This window comes from Sturnus vulgaris, chromosome 3, assembly GCF_052056855.1.
Source record: "Sturnus vulgaris isolate bStuVul1 chromosome 3, bStuVul1.hap1, whole genome shotgun sequence".
NCBI classification, from domain to species: domain Eukaryota; kingdom Metazoa; phylum Chordata; class Aves; order Passeriformes; family Sturnidae; genus Sturnus; species Sturnus vulgaris.
This window is the reverse complement of record NC_142245.1, coordinates 80143110-80164797: the sequence shown is the minus strand read 5'-3', so window position 1 is coordinate 80164797 and position 21688 is coordinate 80143110. Positions and strand designations below refer to the sequence as shown.

The 21688-nt window shown below is 37.4% G+C and overlaps 1 protein-coding gene across 1 annotated transcript in view; it reads left to right on the top strand.

Moving 5' to 3' along the window:
* Nucleotides 1-21688, top strand: part of ZNF292 (zinc finger protein 292) — a 53389-nt gene that overhangs the window by 18691 nt on the left and 13010 nt on the right. Inside the window, exons 2-7 of the mRNA XM_014877787.2 lie at nucleotides 7975-8129; nucleotides 8610-8688; nucleotides 10026-10161; nucleotides 16725-16927; nucleotides 19694-19830; nucleotides 21008-21149. Coding sequence (XP_014733273.2) covers nucleotides 7975-8129; nucleotides 8610-8688; nucleotides 10026-10161; nucleotides 16725-16927; nucleotides 19694-19830; nucleotides 21008-21149 — 852 coding nt within the window. The remainder of the gene's footprint in view (nucleotides 1-7974; nucleotides 8130-8609; nucleotides 8689-10025; nucleotides 10162-16724; nucleotides 16928-19693; nucleotides 19831-21007; nucleotides 21150-21688) is intronic.

The window sequence follows — 21688 nt, the reverse complement described above, 5'->3', positions numbered from 1 at the left end:
ATTGTAAAATACTTCCTTTCACTTTTGTTGTATGCATTTAATAGGCAATATCTGGCACTTCATCTGATTTTGTAACACAATCTAATGTAAAAGACAACCGTTCACAAAGAACATCCGTTTAAATTGTATCTCACTCCCCATGTCTTATTGTCAGGTAATAGTATTACCATAGTAAGGTGATTTATTCCTTCAAAAAACGTAAGTCCTTGTCTTCCAGTTTATGGACTGACCATTGATTTAATTAATTGCGGTGTGTGCATCTCTGTTGTTACAAGCTAAATGAAGAGATTTGTCTGCTTTTCAGAGTGTCTGAAAAATGACATATGATATTGACAAGAAACACTTTTTCATGTACTTTTTGGAAAAGGAAAAAATTTTGGCATCTGATGTTTTTGAACTACCTTTGGGAAGAATAATTTTGTGAGATGTTTCCTTATTAGTCTAGTAAACTTGCTGGCTTAAACAGACAAACTTCAGATATTCAGATACTGAAATAAATCATGGTTATATCTCTTCCCCTCCTTTTTAATTTCCCTAGATTATAATCTTGTAGGGAGGAAGAAGATACCACAAATCGTTTTCCTGTATTGCCTCAACATAAGTCAGGGATTGGGAGATCAAAATCACTCCTGAGTGAAGGTCAGGTTCACGACCACCTGAGGAACCTGATTGTACAAAATTCATCGAATCATAGAATGGTTTGGGTTCAAAGAGGCCTTAAAGATCATCTAGTTCCAGGCCATGGACAGGGATGCTGTTCACTAGATCAGGTTGCACAGGACCCATCCAGCCCAGCCTTGAGCAGTGCCTGGGATAACACATCCAGCTTCACCACTTTCTGAATAAAGAATTTTTTTCTAACATCTGATTTAAACTTGCCTGCTTTCAGTTAAAACCATTGCCCCTTGTCCTGTTACTGTCTGCCCATACAAAATTTCTCATCCGCTCCTTCTTATGAGCCCCCTTAAGATACTGGAAGGCCACAGTGAGGTCTCTGCAAAGTCTTTTCTTTATGCTGATCAACCTCAGCTCTCTTAGCCTTTATTCATAGGAGTGCTGCTCCATTCCTCTGATCATCTATGTGGCCTCCTTTGGACCTGCGCAGCCAGCTCCATGTCAGTCTTCTGCTGAGGATGGCAGAGCTGGATGCAGCACTCCAGGTTGACAAGGACAGAGTGGAGGGGGGAGAATCCCCTCCTGTGACCAGCTGGCCAACCCTCTTTTGATGCAACCCAGGTTGCAGTTGGCTCTCTGGGCTGTGAGCACATCGAATTGGCTTATGTTCAGTTTTTTTATCTGTAGGAACAAATAAGTCCTTTTCCTCAGGGCTTCTCTCAATGAGTTCTCCCAGTTGGTATTCAAATCTGGGGTTACCCTGACCCGGGTGCAGCACCTTGCACTTGGACTTGTTGAACTTCATGATGTTCTTATAGACCCAGTTTTCAAGTTTGTCCAAGTCCCTCTGGATAGTATCCCTTTCATCTGTTGCTTCAACTACACCATTCAGCTTTGTGTCATCTGGAATCCTGCTGAGGGTGCACTTGATCTCAGTGTCGGGGTCATGGATGAAGATACTTAAAAGCACTGGTCCCAAGATTAAGTCCTGAGGATCAAATTATGCTGTATGTCTTTCTCCTTTCAGTCCCTTTAATCCTAAGCATCCAATTCTAAATGAGTCCAAAGCAGTCAGTGGAACTTGATTTAACTCCAGCGGTTATGTTACCAGGCTCGTTACAGTGTATGGCATCTCTCTGCATCTTTCTCTGTATGATGATACCAAACTCAGGATCTCCAATTCATTTTCATTTCCTTGTGATCCATCGTCTAGTGATACAAGCTGTGAGTAGCTCTGGTTATTAGAACATTCCTGTTGCCTTTACAGGGGAGAATTTTAAGCCAAGAAAAATTCTCTTAAATTATGTGCATGGGTTATATGGGAGACTTGCTTCACTGGTTTTCTTCAGTTACCCTTTCTTGACTGGAACCCTCACTTTCCTTTGAAATTTCTGTTGGTTATAGCAGAACTGTAGCCATTCTTCACCAGCTTTGAATAAAGCTGGATATGTTTTCTTGAATCAGGCCATTGGTGGTTCCTCTGAAAGCAGCTGCTCTATTGTATGGGTCGTTGGCAGGTACTGGAGGAGTGAGAGGCATTGTGTCAAGGGGAGCCCCGCCTTTGTGGGAATGCCCCTTGTGAACAGCAAGTGGCAGAGTGATCTCACTGAGAAGTGCTGTAGCTCCTGCATCTGCTTGTGTGCATGGAGCTCGCGCTTTCCTTTGCTGCCTCTGCCACTTTATTTCGTGGAGGTAATTCCTTCAGCCACTCTTTGTGTGCAGCTCCCTAAGACTCATCTCCATATAATACAATTGTGTCAGGCTTGTTGTTTGGACTCTTCTCCTATGTGGATGTGCTTGAAGAAAGTCTCAGAAATAAAGGTTTTGCTACTTAGTAAGTTGTTTGAGAAGTGCATTTTACCTGTGTGGCCACTGTCTGTCACTTTCCCAGCCTCTTAGTCCTTTGGGTGTAGCCGGGAATGAAAGTCCCAGGCATGTCCTTACATAATTTTAAGTAAATAAATTTAATTTGCATATTACTTAAATTACATAAATTTAAGTAAGCTTACCCTTATTCAGGTGTGTTCAGGGTAAGAATCTGTTCTTCAGAGCTGAAGAAGCATGTAGGTATGGACCATACTTTTGTGTAACTCCTGTTAACGGTAAATAATGCTGCCTTTTAATATGAAACATATTTTAGCACTGCTTTGGTGTTTTAGGGCTAGTTTTAGCGAGCAAGATTGTTCAGTAAAGCATCCTCTGGTGGGTGGGTTGCTACAGCAACATTCTTGTAAGGGTTCTGATAAAGATTGAAAATTGTCTGAATGTTACCTGTGGCTATACGTTTATCACAGTTTAAATCACAGGTATAGTACATATTAATTTTTATTGTACAGATCAAGATTATTCTACTCTTGGAGGATTCTTAACTGTGTAAGCTGCTGCTAAAATAAAACGTCTATTTCAGTCTCACAGTGGAACAAAACTTTTGCTGCTGTGCTCAGAATACAGTACTTGGCTTGATTAACAAGCATGTCCTGACTAGGGAGATAAATAACTGAATGAGGCCCAGGGCTGGGGGTAAAATTCTTTCTTTTTATGGTTGTAACCAGAGCGCAACACTGATTCATTAAGCAAAGCAGAATGAATTTGATTTTCTTTGTATAATGGCAGTGCTGTATAGTGTAGAGACATCCAGACAAGGAAATCTGTCATACTGTGAATATTTTTTAAGGGTGTGGTGGGTGCTATACTATACTTAATATAGTTCACGTAGTTGCTTGAAAGTGGCTGATCTATATATGAGATAAAAATTTACTGCTGAAATTAGTGCCAGTATGTTATAGTGCAAACTTCTCTTCTTGCTTTTTACAGTGTTTGCCGCTTTTAAAAGATGGTAGTAACAGGTCACCAACACTCTGAATACTTTTTGTTAGATGGTGTATTCTGAGAATTTGCCAGTCTGTTGATTATTTCTATTTTGACTAACTGCTACTGAACTTTGTATCTTAAAAATAATATTTTATTTGCTTCAGTTTACTCTTAATAATCTGAATGTGGATTGTAGTGGTCTTTATTGGAGTGTCATAGTTTCTGCAAGTGCTTTTATAATTCTTCTCTCATCCAATTTTCTGGTATTAATGACTACATGGTATTTCTGTGAAGTTCCTATTTATGTGGGAGAATTCCAGCTGGTTTCTGTCATTATGGGTCAGCAGTCTTCAGTATCATCCCATGTCAGACTGGATGGTGATACTGCCTAGCTGGAGGTTCTTGAGCAAGCTGACCACCTATCATGAAACTTGAGATCTTCTGATCTTCTTGTTACATGTCTCAGTGGTCACTCATCAGTGTCTCTCTACTGAGACTGTCGGTTTCTTCCTTAGGTTCTCATCTTTGCAATGGCAGATGTCACACTTCTTAGATGACCAATTATTTAGTTATATTTTCCTGCCTCCTCCTTTTTTCTTACCCGTTCTTCTTCCTTCTTGTCCTCAGCATTTTGAGACACTTCCAGGATATGTTGTCCTGGCTTGGTAGCTAAGTTGACAATATCCTTCATTTGCCAAAGCTTGCATTTATCTTGCAATTATCATTGTTTGCTGTGGTCTTTTGAAGAGGAGATGAGCAAAAGTAGGTGGGCCAAATTCAAAATGAAATTTATGTCAACTAATAACATGGTGTTTCAAGTGTTAAACAGGATTAATGACTTCATAGATCAGTTTGCTAAATATCAACCTACCTTACAGACAGAAGTTATTTCACCAGATCTGGCTATTTGGCTTCTAGGCCAGCTGTAGCAAATTTGGACAGTCTGGATAAAAGCTGGGTAAAACTGAATGGTAGTTTATGCTGTTACTGCCTTGGTCTTGCATGTTAGCTACCACTTGGGGGGTTGGTTATTGTTGTGGTTGGATTTGGGTTTTTTAAAATATGTATTTAATCTAAAAAGAGAGGTAAGTTTCTTCAAATTAATCAGCAAGGAAAGTAATTTGGGGTGGCAGTGTTAGTTTTAACTGTTTATCTCCAATTATAATGCTAATTGTCTGAGGTAAGCAATTTGTTTTCACTTTTCCCTTTACAGGGAGAATTGTCTTTTAAGCAAGTGTGAAATTGGTTAAGCTGTAATACTCTTTTAACAAAAAGCAGTTGTGTGGTGTTTTCTCCAGTACAAAAATGCAAGTCATTCCAAAACACTTAAAAGAAGTTTATTCCATAAATAAAAAGGATTATATCACTGTGCTTTTTAAATTTTAAATTTTCTGCAAGTACTATACAGTGAAAGGTGCAGTATTGATTGCTCTAGTGAATTCTTAACAAGAAACAATGTCAATGCTGGAAGAGAGGGTTACTTTTACAGGTCTGTGGCATTCATGTAAACTGAAGCATATGCTGTTCACTCTTTTAATGGGGCTACTTATATCAACTGGACAAAGGGAAGAAGTTACTGCCTTTTCCATCCAAAACATTGCTCTAAGACCCCAAAAGTGAAGAATAAAAAGTGTACTTTCCTGGGTTGCTTTTTATTCAGCTTAGCTGTTTTTTCACTAGCATCCTTAAACACGTTGCATGTGACAAGTCAGTGATGGAAATCATAGTACTTCTGGTTATGAGAATATTAGGAGAAAGGGAGGCATTTTGCTCGAGTTTCTTTCATAATTCTTTTAATGCAACTACTTTGTTCTGGTCTGATTAGTCTAGTGCATTGAGCAAAATTGCCAAGTGGTACTGAAATAGTGTTTGCTAATACTGTTAGCTTGTTTATCCAGTCCTTCTCTGTTTTTTCTTTTATGCTCCAGCTCTGTTTTACTCTTGATTTCTCTGCCATGATCTGTGGTGTTTTTTTGCTGCTTTTAGGAGAGTATCAGATTGAGTGTTTCAGTAAAACAGACAATATTCCAGTCAGGTTCAAGGTTTCAGTAGGAAGCACTAGATTCTCAGAAGCATCTTCTGCTGCAGGGGAGAGATGGAGTAGTAGTGTAACTTCTTTATGTATTGAATTGTCTAGTAAGGTCTTCTTTAAAACCAAACCAGACTTTAATGCAGCACCTTGCCAAAACTTGCATATTTCATACCTGTTATGTTCTTGAGTGGGATATCTTGGGGTCTTTGTTTTGGGTGAACAATATATGGTGATGATATTGTAATTGCAAATGATAATGTGAAACAGATTCTGATTCAGTTCAGTATAGTTGACGTTTTTTTATTGAGAGGATTTATTTGGATATTGCCAAATATAAGAAAATTAAGTATGTTCTTAATATTACCACTGGCTAACTCAATACAGACAGCTAACATAGACAATGCTGAATTTATCTTAAGCTTAGTTTAGCAGATTTGAAGACAGGAACAAACCTAGTATTGTTTTGTCTTGTCTTTTAATACGAGGGCTTGCCTTTCCAGAATAGTTAACATTTGGTTTTCTTACTTTCTGATACATAAACTTGCACAAAGTTCCATTTTATCATTTGAGATACATTGTATCCCAAACATAGCAAGTGCTTTTAGATAGTTGTACTAACATGTTAAAAATCAAACAAAATTTCAACATTTGATGTTATGTGAGTTGAGAACCGTTTTGTTCCGTTTCTAATTCAGGTTTGTGGGGGACTGTAGCAGAAGAGCTTTGTTGCTCCAAGGGCTCGGATTTTCCTTATCCGGACAAAGCTTGTCAGAATTGAAGTAATGTTGTCAAAATTCATTTAATTACAGCTGACCTTAATAAAAAGGAGAACTGTGACTTTTGCTAAATGTCCTTGACAGAACGAGCTCTGTAACATGCTTTCACACCAACAAATCTGATTTCCTTCTGTGAATTAGGTGGTTCTGCAAACAAGGGGATAGCAGCAGATGTTTTTCTGCCAGACATTAGCAGGTCCTAGAATTTCATCTCTCACAATATTCTTATAAACAAATCTGTTAAATAGTCCACTGGCTGAAGTGTGGGTCCCAAAGACTTGGTAGTACAAAGTCCGGATGGCAGTCGGCTACTTGTGGTTTCCTGTCAAAGCTCAATACTGGAGCAAATATTCTCTTAACTTCTTTATTAGTAACTGAATGAGGGGACAGAGCACATCTTCTGCACTTTTGTGGATGATAGTGATTTGGTGGGAGCAGGCGAGATAAGGGAGGTCAGCATCCAGGGGGAATGCACTGACACAAAGTTCGCCTATGGTGAGCACAGAGCTGCAGGGGTGGGAGGGAGTAGCCCCGTGCACCAGTAGAGGCTTGGGGCCAGCTCTGGGGCACCAGCCCAGCTGTTCTCCTGATCAGCTCCAGTGTGCCCTGGCTGAGCACCTGCTACACCTTCAACGCTGCTAGCACCAGTTTGGGGGAGATTAATCCCTCTGTTGAGAATCTGTAGGACTGCTTCTCTTGGTACCAGTGGAGGACAATGCTAATAAATGGGATTCTAAACCCTCAGAAACAGGTTGCCCAGAAAGGCTGTAGAGTCTCTGTTCTTCAGATATACCCAACTCCATCAACATATTACTCCAAACAGTATATTATAATGGCCCTGCTTTCAGCAGGGCATCAGACAATCAAAACTGCTCTCTCTTACTCTCAGCTTTCTGCATGTTATGCTCCTCAAGAAGCAAACAGCAAAATTGGTCATTGTAATTTGACAGACTCCATGCAACCTGCCATGGTGTAGGAATTAGTTTGCAATCCATCAAGTTACACTAGGCATAATAGAAGAGATCCATGGGCGATGTGGTTGGGATGTTGGCTGGAGAACCTTACTGTCTATTCTGCCTAAATGCATGTCTGAGCCCCTGGCTGTGACTGAAATGAATAGAAGTCTTCTGCACTTTGCTGAGTGGTGTTTATTTCATCACTCTTACGAGTTTTAGTTTGAAATCACTGTCTGTACGTATTCAGTTGGCAAGTAGGAAAACAAGGAAAATCATTTTTTTACTAATGAGTTTTTGATGTACAAATGGTGTCTTTAAAATGCATGGAACACATTCCTTTCAGAGCCACGTAAAAAGCAATGTCTTGAAGATACCTGTATCTTCAAGGTGGCGAGGCAGGGGAAAAGTAAAACTGTTCTTGTAGAGAAGTTAAAATAAAGACAAATACTTTCAAATTTACTTGCTTTAGAAGCTGAACTATAGAGATTAATTTCTAAAAATGAGTTTTCAGCCCTTCAAGCTTCTGTACTTGGAAAATATGAATATAAAACTAATATGTTACCACAGGGAGGAAGTGTCAGTCATAACAATTTTATGTGATCAGAGAATTATTGTGTGTGGAGTTTTAAGTGTCAGTTGCTAATGAAACAATACATTTTAAGGAAAAAAACATGCTTTGAGAATATGTAATTCATATTAAGGAGATCTGCTAGTGAGAAATACAAAATTTTAAGCTTACATTTGTTCCTGATTTTTGGTTTTTTTTTTTCCTTTTCCTAAATAGACTTTGTTGGAATATGCAGAAAAGTGGAAGACATCAGAAGATCCTCTGCCTCTCTTGGAGGTGTACACGGTGGCTATCCGAAGTTATGTTAAAGCACGACCTTACCTTACCTCTGAGTGTGAAAACGTAGCCTTTGTGCTTGAACGTTTAGCACTGTGAGTATGTTTGTTTGGTTACTAAAACCAGTCAGTATGGTCTTAACTTTTCATTGCCTAAATGTTTTCCCATTCCAGTTCTCAGCACCTGCCTTCCTCATGGTGGGTGCTGTAAGTAAGGGAGAAAATCTGATGGTTGGAATTGAGGCAAGAAGGATTCCTGATTTAGGACAAGCCAACATTCCTGGCTTGAAGCACTTTGCTATTATTGATCTGCATACTGTCTGAAAGTGCATCAATTTGCACAGGCTTTTACAGGGTTGGATTCAATGATGATTTTTTTTTATGGTGTCTTTCAGAGAGAACTTGCTTTTACAGTTTCTGCAAGAGTCTTCATGACCTCTTCTTTATGTGTTCAAGGAAGTAAACTGTTTCATGGCTGGTGTTTCATATAACTATTGATATTTGAATAAAGAATTGTTGATTATACAATTTCAACATCAAAAATTACCTCAAATAATTCTCCTTTTTGACTTCTAGAAGCTGTATTGAACTTCTACTGTGTCTCCCTCTGGACCTACCTGAAAATAAATGGGAAGAATTTCAGGCTTTTGTACAGGTGAGTTTAGTTCATGAACTGAAGATTTAATAGCTTTTCATAATGGTTTGGAAACATCGGGATTTTGAGTATGTAGCATGTCTGTAAGGAGCAAGGCCTTCAGCTGGAAATCATACGTACTCTGCAGTAATTGCTGAAGGTAATATCATTTGTCTTCATGCAGCAGCTGTGGAGAAAAAATATTTACAGATTATTGAAAGAAAATTCATGTTTTAAAATATAGTTGACAATTAACACTGTTAGAAATGAAATATTATAAGTCACTCTTTACTATATATAGTTGTATGTTTAAAACTTATGAATGAAAGGCCAGTTGCTACTGAAGGGTTGTTAGACCTCCCACAGGGCACTGGCTGGTTACAGTTAGAGCACTGCATTAAAGGAGGGTGTTGGAAAAGTTCTGCTTCTCAGTATTTATCAGAAATATGTAGTGGGAGGTCCATATAACAGTTAAAAAAAAAAAAAACAAAGGAGGGGGGAGGAGAGAAGAATAATAATGAAAAGACTGTTACCTCTGGTTTCTCAGCCTAAATAATATGGGAAGATGAAAGGCTGATTATTTTTGAGTGAATTTTGACTAGCAATTGCCTTATATAAATCAATTCTCAAGAGATATGTTTGATGCTGAGGGGTTCCACAGCTTTGAGAGCAGGTGGAAAAGTAAAAGAAAAATGAGCCATTTTTTGGCTTTGGTTTTTTTGTAAAGGACTAGTGTAAGTTGTGTGTTGCTATTTAAGCTACAGATTTTTGCAGGTATTTAGTTTGCTTCCAAGTGTACATCTGCTCACAGAATTTACTCTAGGATGTAAGTGCAGTAGAAGATACTTTAATTGATTTTAAGACTCCAGCCTGTTTCATCATATTTGCATAGAACCATGCAGTGAGATCTTAACAGCTAAAATCTTTTGACATTATAAAAATATTTTTTTCAGTCTCCAGTACATAGAAATTGAGCTGCTGAAGAGTTTGAGAAGATAAAGCTTAGGCACCTGGTACCAGAACAATATGTGGACTAGAGAAATTGTTCATCTATTTTTAAAAGAGAGGCCTGTTTCAAAATGAGTTTCAGAAATTTCAGAAGTAGCTCTGTTAATAAATCTCATGGTGAGTTTGAGGCACTCAGTTGTTTTGGTTTCTCAGCTTATATCTTAGGCTACAGAGGCAGAAATAAAACCTATATAGGCTGAATTTTAAGATTGTTTTGTTATACGTTAAACTCTCTATCTGGTAAGGTGTTAATTTGATAACATAATGTATAAAAGACTATGAAAGACACATTGAGAGAAATTATTTATGGCTTTTTTAAACAATACCTTGTTTTGTAAAATATTATTCAGGTGGCTCATAAAAACTTGATGGAAAATGGCAGCCGGGAACTGCATATTTTAACAACACTTACACAAGAGAAGGGAGTGTGGAAGAACCCAGTATTGTGTAGTATTCTGTCCCAAGAACAGTTGGACCCAGATAAAGGTAAAATTGAAAGTTACGGTTGGGATAAAATGTACGTCATTTTTGTGATACATTGAAATATTATTATGATCTATGGAAGTTTTTTGTTCAATATAGTTAGTGATAATTTATAAGCTATATAAATATATATGCATGTAGCATTTTCTGAACTGTTAAGACAGTATGTTCATGGTAACATATAAATAATTTAACGTTGGTATTTTGCACAAAACATAATCATGCCTCAAATTCTCTTGCCATTTTCTTTATAAGCCTTGTGAAGGGAGTTTACATACAGGCTAATTTATGATGGGGTAAGTTCCATACTAATATGCAAAATCTATTTGACATTAACCCAAAAAATAAAAACCACATATATTTTTTAAATGAGAATGTCATTTACTCAGTTGTGAAATGCCAAGAAGACCTTTACTGAGGATTCATTTAGACCTGAGTTCTGAGAATGGCTAACAGTAGTAGCATAGGGAAGAGTATATTCACAGCAGAGGCTTACAAGGATAGTGCCCTAGTATGTTATTTTTGTTTTCGTGATTGCAATTCAGAAGTGATATCCCTGTGTGGATAAATCTTAGTTGTTTTTTTGATTTTTTGCCTAAATGGTTTTAGAATCTATATAAAGCGTCACATATAAGCATCTGTTGCAGCTGTACAGTTTTTACATCAAGTGAAGTAGTTCCTCTTACTGCCTCCTTTTAGCCTGGTCCCTGTTTATTTCATACGATATTTTCTATCTATTAAAAAGTTAACTATTCTCACCTCTTTTAATGAATGCATCACAAGACCTGATTTGATAGACTGCTATCATACCTCGTCTTCTCTCTTCTGTAGTGTATTACATGTCTTCCGACTTTACTGTCCCATTCCTTGTATGGGGAGCTAAAGGTTTATTCTATATATTATATATTTAGTTTTATCTAATATGCTATGTTATGGGCTGTTGGCATGTTTTTACTTACCCTGCTTTTGTCAGCATATTTTGTCATGGTTCTCTGCCTTTTTCCAAATGTTTATAAAAGTGCTGGACATAGGCTGTCCCTGGTGCAGATCCTGTGGAAACCCACTGAGAGTTTGTTTGGGTTTTTTTTTTTCTTTTTCTATTAACTGATAATTTATCTATAAAGGAGTCTTCTTTTTACTGCCAAGAGAGCTTGGTACCTTTAGGGATTTTATGGACTTATTTGCATTTTGTTGCTTCCTTTAATTACTTATTATACACTTAATACAGAGTTTGGATTTGTATGTAGTCCTCAGACTCCCACAGAGTACTCCTTTACTAGCTTCCTCTCAACCGCCCTGCAGCCATTGTAACAGTAAGGTGCTTGTAAGAGAGAGATTTAATCAATATTTATTTATTATTTTATATTTGAGTCTTTTTAAGAACTTGCTCGTGAGTTCAGTATTGGAGGAGGAAGACACAGGGCAATAAGTAAGATTGTGACCATGGACTTCAGGAGAGCTAATTTAACATCTTTAAGGAATTTCTTGTAATAATCCCATGGGAGCAGGTCCTGCACTGTTATCAGACATTGCATTGCGTTGCATTTGCATGGTGATTGGACTTGTTGTTACTTCAGGTTTCACCTGCATGTCTTCTTTTTTTCTCAAGATTTCATATGAGAGACAAGAAATACTTGTATTTGGAGAGAGGAATGTTCCACATTTCTCCACTTTATTAATTGGTTACAGAAGGAAACCTTAGTAATGTTGTCTTAATTTTCTCACATCATAGTGGGTGTTTTGTCTTACTGGCCTCCTCCTGAACTACCAGATAGCTTAATGTGAGATCAAGACTGATACTAATCTAGAATTGAAGCTGATCTGAATTAAGGACAACTGAAAACTAGTATTCATGAAGTCGTGTGGCTGTGCAGCCTTATTGCTCATTGTGCCAAAGACTGAAAGTTGAAGTACACCAAAGTGTTTGAGCTCATGCCATAGCCTATGCAATGTTAAAACACTGCACTTCCATCCTCAATTTCTGTCAGACATGAACCTGCTTTTCCATCCTCGAGGTTATTATTTTCTTGTAGTGGTGGTATAACCCTTCAGACCTGTCATTGGTATCTCCTCAGCTGATAGTGAGGATAAGTGGAGGAACTGTCTAGGGGAAATGGATCTTTGATAACCTTACAAAAAGCCAGGCTGCTTCTGCTTTTTTAGGTTCTAATTCTAATTATCCTGAGAAACTTAAACCTGGATGCCAAGAGTTAGGTTCTTGAATTTTTCCTAAGTTTAAATGTAGCAGGGAGGCGTCTAAAGAATATCTCACTGGAAAAAGGATCTGGATACAACTATCACTATCCAGAGATTGTCAAGGTGGATAACAGGCAGAATGTAACAGTCAACATGAAACTATTTTCAGTAATTAGAGCACCTGTCACCAGATGTTGAATGATAACAGCAGCCTCAGTTTTGAGAGGAGAAAAAAAAAAGTGTTTTCATCCTGGGTATATTCAAAGCAGCTGTCTGGAACTTCTTTTACGCTTTCTCCAGACACTATGCCACCACAGAAGCATCCAGGATTGATGCTGCATTCAGCAAAATTGTGCTGAGATGTTGTTTACATGAAGGATTCTGAGTCCCAGCTTCTGTTAGCTATGGAAAGCATCAAGTCAGTAACACTTGGCTCAACCCCAGCCAGCAGCCAAGCCCCACTCAGCCATTCTCATTCCCCCACCAGCAGGATCAGTGAGAGAATAGGAAGGGCAAAGGTATAGAACTCACGAGTTGAGATAAAGGCAGTTCCATGGGAAAGCAGAAGCCGTGCACACAAGCAAAGCAAGGAATGAATTCCCTGTTTCCCATGGGCAGGCAGGTGTTCATCCATCCCCAGTAGAGCAGGGCCCCACCTACCGGTTATTTGGGAAAGACGAATGCCATCACTGCAAACGTCCTCACCTTTTTCCATTTTCCCCTGAGCATGATGTTTCATGGTCTGGAATGTCCCTTTGGTCAGTCTGGGTCACCTGTCCCTTCTGTGTCTCCTCAAACCTCCTAAGCTCCCCCCAGCCTCTACATCAGCATGGCAGTGCAAAAATCAGGAAAGGCCTTGGCTCTGTGTAAGCCCGGCTCAGCAATAACAAAAATATCTCCATACCATCATCACTGTGTTCAGCACAAATCCAAAACACAGCCCTGTACCAGCCAATGTGAAGAAAATCAACCCTTCCCCAGCCAAACCCAGTACAGTAGTTTCCTGACTAGCAACTGAAGTTCTTGGAGATGGATTGTCCACGTGTATATTTACTTCCTGGCTTCATCCTCCTTGGCCAAAGCAAGGTTGATGAGATGTAAAGGTGGTAGATTAATCTATACCTACCCTACATGTGATGAGGGGTCTAGTAGTAGGATTATGAGTGCTTTGTAAGGCAAATATTCTTTGTGCTCTTTAAGTCTTCTAGTCAGCTAAAACGTGGCATTAATCTGGGCCGAGTTCCACAGAGAACCTGTTAGTGCGTGGAGCTTATTCCTGCTCTTGTGTGCCACTAATCCGTGGATTATGTTTTCTCTGGTTTAATCCATGTATAGTATGAACAATACTTGTAATAAAAGTTTGTAGTCCTTCTTGTGAACTTGGCATGGAATCACTTGGTAGTTAAGACCTGACATGCCAGCTATGGGATTCAAAGGTATAAGAGGGAAACTGTCTAAAAGGTTAGATCCCAATATGTCCAAGTTAATTTGCTAAATTTAGTAGATTGTAGTACCACCTGTCAGATGTTATCTGCACATCTTCATTTTCCTTCATGTTCTGTAATGTTATATGAATTTTGCACGTGCCTTGCACAAACATCTTTGTGAATTTTAATGGATGAGATAGCATTGCACAAAAAGGACAATTATTTTTCCAATAATTGTTCCCATTAAATATGTCAGGGTTTACACTCATAGAGGTTAAGCGATTTGTTCTAGAAAAGCACTTGTGTCTCAAAGCATTTTTATGAATTATAATGGTAGACTAGCAATTTGTCCACAATAACTTTTGAAATTGACACTGCATGATAAAATATATTCATCAAATATTTTAAAAAATACACAAAACCTTCCTCAATAATCTCAAAATCTTATCCTTAAGACTGTTCCCCACCATAAACTTAGTCCTGTAATCCCAGCACTGGTTTTTGTCTTAAAATGTCAGCTTTAGTTCAGTTACAAAACAAACGTAATTAAAATTCATGTTTTGAATGAGCTTTCAGGTGTTAAATGTAATGGTTAGAATCACTGGGATTAGAATGAAGGCTTAAGAGCTAATATGTAACTCTAACCCTGAGGTCTTCCTGTGTCTTGTTGAGAAGATAACAGAATATGTGCTGATGCTTATGCAAGGTAGGCTGGCTGACACAGTAAACGCTAAAGGAAGGAGATTACTGCGAACTAGCAGATAGAACAGAGTGTTTACAATATTAAATGCAGCAATTATAGTAATAAGTTAGAGTGAAACATCTTGGGTTACCAGTATATCTTAAAGTCTAAAGTTTTCCTGTATCTTGTTACAAAAATAAGGTAAAATGTTCCAGTGTTATTCCAGGCAGGCTATCCAGGACTAAATGTTGTGATTGAAGGGATTATTGGTACCTGGTAGAGGAAGAGCAAGGCTAGACTATTGAATGTGGTTAGTCACAGGGTCATTTGTGGGTTGGCAGGAGTATGAACGTTTTTTATAATGCATTAGTAATGACATTAAAGGAACATTTATCTGCTGCTTAGAATGTCCTCTAATTAATACAAAAAAAATGTTTACTGTCTACTCATTGTCAGTTAGTGTGCTCTGGTTTTCCTTTGTTCCTGCTGAATACAAATCTGGTCATAGCTTTGTCGCCAAGGGGAGAGGAAGAAGGAGCTCATTTGATTTGAATATTCTTACACATCAGTTAGCCATTGCTGATCATTTGTAACAGGGTACAAGGATATAAACAAATAACTGAGAAGTGGGTTGAATTATCATTTCAAATAAATCTGAAAATGCATGAAAGATAATGATGGGGTCTAACAGGCCTGATTTCTGCAAAAGGCAATATTTCCTGCCTTAAGGTCTTGTTTTCTAAAGTGGTAAAGAAAACGGTTGACCTGACTTCAATTCCAAAATGAATTTTTAGTAATGTTCCATATAAGCAGCTAGAAGAAGGAGAAATCATGAAATAAAGACAGTAGTGAATCAAACTAGAGTATGGGAAGAAGCAAAGAATAAAATGAGATGAGCTTTTTTTTCCCTAACAAACCATGTTTCGTATTCTAGTACTTCAGGTATTACAGAGAGAATTAATTTTTTACATGCTGAAAGTACTTACTTCATCAAGTTGAAACAGAACTTGAAAAGTCAGGAAAATACAAATTAAGTGAATGGGCAACATGATTCAGGTGAAATTCAGGACAAGGAAATTAAAAGGAATATGATGAAAGCTCCTATCAAGATGTGTCAGAAAATGAGTACTGCAGATGAACAGAAGGTTTTGGGAATACTCAAAGGCTGTAAAAAATCTCATTTAGAAAAGATCAAGATTTTACTCCTAATATTGAAAGCATATAATGAATGTGCTGGTTTTTGCAAAAGAAACAAAAAACAGTAGAAAAAGTCTGCTGTTTTTAAGGGCATGAGAATGTGTTATGAAATTAAAGTGAGGGCAATTGAAAACCAAGGGTTTTTTTATGCAGTGTCTATCTACCTTGTGGAAACAGAGAGGGGTTGATGTCAGAAGGATTACAGAAAATTGTCCGTGTGTCTAGTTTTAATAATTGACTTTAAATGTTCTAGAGGTAGTACTAAACCTCATGCTTCAAAGCTGAAACAATTTTGATCGGGCTGAGACCCGAGATGTATTTTAAGAATCGGAACATCAGCCTGTGTTCCCCCTTTTTTTAGGATTCTTATGCCTTCCACTGAGGCACCTGGAGTTAGGTTGTAAGTGTAGACTACAGAGTTTAGCTCTGCTGGGAGCATATCTGAAAAATTCAGTTCAATACCCATCTCTTTTGAGCTTTAGGCTATGCACAGTCAAATGTATACAAGATAAGCCTCTTTTTTCAAATAAGGAAACTTTTTTGGTTGAAGAACAATAAGGTGTTTGACTGTATTCTGTGTATATAATATGAAACATTTCACATCAATAAAAACGGTTTCAGAGACTTCTGTGCTTGTCACATATCCTTCAGTAGCAAGATCTTTAAAGGGCAACTGTTAGCAAAGGCATAGCACACTAGTACAAAGGATGTGAGAGTAGTGGCTTTGTGTTGTCTTTCTGTAGAACTGTAATTAAATGGTATCTAAATATTTTAATATTTATATGGTCTCTCAGTCTGTCTTGTGTGCAGCTGTTTAGCCAAGAAATTAGAATGAATTAAAACCTGCAAGCATATAAAAGGTCTGTGACAGGGAATTTTTATGATGAAGTACAGTTCACCAAGCAGCTTTTTCCTCATCTTTGCTTCATATCTTTTATATCTATTTTGACTTGTGTAAATTTCAGGGGTCAACCATGATTGAGTAAATGCAGTCTGTTAACTCTGTAATGTGCATATAACGTTTTGGCTTTTTCTTTTTTTTTTTTTTTTTTTTTTTTTTTAAGTGAATGAATTTTTAGTGTCAGAAGGCCCTGTCCTGTTGGATATGCGTATTAAGCACCTAATGAAAACAAAGCAATTAACGCAAGCTACTGCCCTGGCAAAACTCTGCTCTGACCATCCAGAAATCAGTGCAAAAGGCAATTTCAAACAAACCTACTTGGTCTGTCTTTGTTCGGGATCGCCAAATGAAAGGCTAATGGAAGAAGTAAGTAAATAATGAAGAATTTTTTTTCTTGGACTTATTTCTTTAATGATAGTAAAGTCACTAATCATAAGCTGGTGTTCTATAGAAGAGGTTTTTCTTTTGAAACATGATCTAAAATATTTTTGGTCCTTTTTTTTTCTTTTCATTCAACTCACTTTTACGCTGAGTATTAATGACCCAAAACACTCATGGAAGTGTTTTATTAGGTCATTATTAGGCATTTTCTGGTGTGCCACAACTTTGTGTTTGATTTTGCTTGAAGTCTTTTAAAATTCTGCCTCAAATCACATGAATAAAGTGAAGTTAATAATTTTTCCACTCTCATTATTTAAACGATATATTTTTTGTATATACCTAGTACATAGGATGGGTCCCTTTAGATGCTGCTTGCAGCTCGGAGAATAAATGTCACTTCACCGAAATGCCTAGATACAATTGAAGGTGAAATCAGATCTTTGATCTGGTTTGTTATATAAAATCTTTCTAATTTAAATACAGAAGTCAGAGAGGAGATGACAGCTTTGCTCTTTTACCTTCTTTCAGGTGGCATCTTCATTTCTCATACCAGCCCAAAGTTCTAGCTGAGCCTTTTTCCTTCTTGAAGGAAAACTAACTACAAATGTCATTTTTCTTGTCTGCCAATGTCTCTGCTGTCTTTTTGTTGCTGTCATCTTTTTATGTTAAGTATTAAGCATATTGCAACTGAACCTAAAGGGATAAGAGTTGTGTACTGATTAGAGCTGGAAAACTTTCCTACCCTAGATACAGATGAAATTCTAAGATGACAGCTTCTCACTGAGAATGTTGTTCAGATACTCAGTAGAATTGGATCAGTCTTGCTCTCCTCCCAGCTCTGGCTGCTGCAGACCCTGTCAGAACAGGCTCAGGAGGAGCTGTGACAGGGCTATGGAATCTTACCTTTGCTGGAGATATGCAATGGAACTTGGAATTTATGACCCTGCAAAGAAACAGGCTTCCTTCATTACTGAGCCCCAACACAGAATGGGTTGGTTCAATGAATGAACCGTGAATCCCCTGGACAAAAGGAATGGGTTAGCCTTGTTTCTTTGGATGCCATAACGTGCAGATAAGTTCAAACTGGGTTATCAGAGAGAACCTAATTCAGGTATTTCTGAGCTTTAGATTACTTAGATTAGCAGCTTCAGCTGCAGCACTGTTTGTAGTATTGCTAACCATTTTGTAAAGATCATGTATTACCAAGAGAAGGCAGATAAGCTTTAACATATCAAGGTGGACTTAGGAACTGAGAATAATGGTTATTTTGTAGTGTGAGAACAGTAAGCAAAGAGTTTAAAAAAGTATAAAAGAGTGTATTATCAGTGTGGAAATTTTTAAATCCATTCAGACTAGACAGGAAAGTAATATTCAAGCAAAAATTCAGTTTGGATTAGTGTAATAGTTTCCTTCAATAATGTGAAGAATTCAGACCTGCAGTATGTGAAATGCTAGACTTACAAACTTGATGGCTGGACCTGTACAAACCTTTGTTAGAAACAGGATCCTTTAGGAAGTGTGAGAGGCTGGAAAAGTTTTTAATGAAAAAAAACGTACCTTATTATAAATTCAGTTTGCCATATTCTTCTCTAAGCTTTTAATTTATAGTCTCTGTCTGAGATGGGGCACTAAGCCAAGCAGACCTTCAGTCTAAATTGCTATTACATTTATACTGTTCCATGTTAAGAAATGCAGCTTTCTTTAGAAGATGACTTTGAAGTTATTAAACCTCAAATAACATTCAGTGAAGGGCTGCTAGTATATTTACAAAGTGTCAATTTAGAGGTGTGAAAATAAGTAGTTGTACTATTCAAAATTGTAGTTTGATTGCTGGATACCGTGGTGCCCAACCCAGCTGTGCTGCTGCCTTACCCAGAGTGCCGGACCAGCTGGGTGTTTGGGTGAGCACTTCTGTTTCTTGCTTTGGGTGGTCTTGTGATTTCTCAAAAGAGACTTCCAACAGTGCTGTTGTCATAGTCAAGCTATTCTTCAACTGCTGGTGTCAAAGAATAAATACCAGCATGTCCTGCCAGATGCGCTAATTGATGTAATCAAACCAGTCTACTGAGAATCAAATTAGACAGTAGATGTTGCAGCAAGTGCACTGATTCAGTACTGATACAGCTGTCTAGTAGTACTGGGCAACTGTGATTTTTCCTTTGATTTGCCACAAAACGAAGTACTTCCACTGGTACTTGACAAATAATTTATATTGTACAGACTGTAGTGTTCTTCTAGAACAGCATTCAGATGACCTACTTCTTACTGTACAGCTTTCCTTTTCTTCATATCTGTGATTTTTTTAAAAGTAATAAAACATTCATGTTAAAACTCAGATTCATTAACCACCCATCTCATTGTATTAAAGCAGTAGTGAAATCAGTGACAAGTAAACTGGATTAGAATTACAGGTAATTTTCTTTTTTGTGTTAAGCTGCAATTTAGAGTTAAAAGTCTATCACTATTATCATATGTATATATATGTATGAATAATTAACATACTTTAAAATTCTTAGGTGACTGGGACACTAGATACAAATGAGTCGTATGTCTAAGAAAGTTTATGTTCACTTTAATAAAACAGTTTTTCTGGTGGCATAGTGAGTTTTGACACTGTCTAGGAATGTACTGATTTGCTTTCAAGCTCATCTCTATCAGTTCTGAATTACTGTCTTGCAAAGGCTAATGTGACTGTGTGTCTGAAAATGCAACCACTTCCTCAGTCTTTTTCTTCTCTTTTTTCCCTTCTAGATTGCAGAAGTAGATTGCAAAGATGCTCTAGAAATGATCTGTAACCTCGAATCTGATGGAGATGAAAAAAGTGCTCTAATTCTATGTGCAGCATTTCTATCTCGCCAGCTGCAGCAAGGGGAGATGTACTGTGCTTGGTGAGTTTGAATCTTGTTTTCTATCTAAGAACAAAAACTTAGTCTGGGGAAGCTGCATAAGCCATAAGTTAGCCTTCTTTAGCTGATGAAATCTGTGAGCTAAACGCAAGGAGATAAGACTCTTGAAAAGCTAAAAAAGAAAAGAAATGCATTTTGCAAGATAAGCATCCATTACAAGAGTTTGAAGGCTGTCTGTATGATGAGCAAATAGCAATAGCTGATTAATAATTTTTCTGTAGAAATAAGAAATTTAATATCTGCAGGCAACAGGTCAGCATTATGTCAACATTTAATGAATAATACTGTTCTTTCTGTTCTGTAATAACACAGTGTTTCTTTTTCTAACAAACTTAGGAAGCTCTTCACTACTACTATAACCACAATAATAAGCTAGATGAAAATACTTATTGTTTAGGGCTTGCTTTCATTAATGTGGGAACAAATAACTGGTCTTTGTTGGTGGATATTTGAGCTGTTAAGATTTGAATTTCCTTGTGCTAATTAGCAAACCTGTATAATTCCTGAAGAACTTGCTTTGTTTGTGCATCTCCATTTTATGTACCACAGCAGGAGAAAACTGCTAATGCAGGATTTTGCTTTAAAAGATTCTGCTGAAGCTTTGGGCGTTAGAGCATTCTACAAGGTACTAGGTACTCTTGGCTATTTGTACCTGAGGAGGAATGAACAAGTGAGACAGTGCAGATACTGTTATACTCTTTGGCTTTGGGAGCTAATTTCTTGCTAAATCACAGTCACATTCAGCTCTCGAAGCAGAGCAGCTTTAGAAAAAATGTATTTACCACAGAGTAAAGCCAATCGTCTGAAGGTGTTCGTAATTACTAAGAGTTCAGAAATACACAGTTCCAGTCTGTGAATAGTAGACTACTGTGCAAGACTTAACCTTTTTTTCAAGACCACATAATGAGTAAATTATGTAGCATAAATTATGGTAATGCTGGTTTTATTTGGAACTGTCCTTCTGGAATTGAGTCATTGTCATAATTTTGAAATTTAGATACTTAATAGTGTGGGTATTTTAATAAAAGATAAGGTGTGAATAAATTTCAGACTTTTTCCTTTCCCAAAGACAAAATGGAAAATGTTCTTAGCCTTGCATTTCTTGTTATCAGAATAGTGGTTGCATTGATGGCCCTGAAATATTGTTCTCTTGTTCTAGGGAACTGACTCTTTTCTGGAGTAAACTGCAGCAAAGGGTAGAGCCTTCTATTCAAGTGTATCTAGAGAGATGTCGTCAACTTTCTGTGTTAACTAAGACTGTTTATCACATTTTCTTCCTGATTAAAGTAATTAATTCAGAGGTAAGGATACTCCTGAAAGAATATTTTTGGCACTTTCAATGGAACTGTAATCAGGAAAATTTGTGAAAATTTCTTTGACATCCTATCTTTCTGTGTAGGATTAGTTTCAGGACAATCCTGATTCGTTTCAGGAAAGGCTGTAGCAACTTTCTTCTGCAGGTAAATTATAAATTGATTAATCTTGAATCATTAAAACTTTGGTTCCTCTGGAAAAAAAGAGTGGGGTTAAACAGAAAAGCTGGATGCCACAGCTGAGATGAAGAAAACACTAAAGGTGAGGTTATAGCCTCTAGGTTTGCCTGTGTCTTCAAAATGTGGAATTTTCTGTAAGCAGGCCCTAACATTCCTCACTATTATTTTCCGTATTTCAAAAACTACAGAAAATTGAGAGGACCAGCTTATGAGGAAAGGAAATGAAGGGTGTATATTAATATATAAGAAAAGGAAAATTACAGGAAATTTAGAAAGAAAAGAAGAAACTACACGAACCACAAAACTACCACTCAAAACCTTTTGAATTGCCACTTACGATTGCAGTT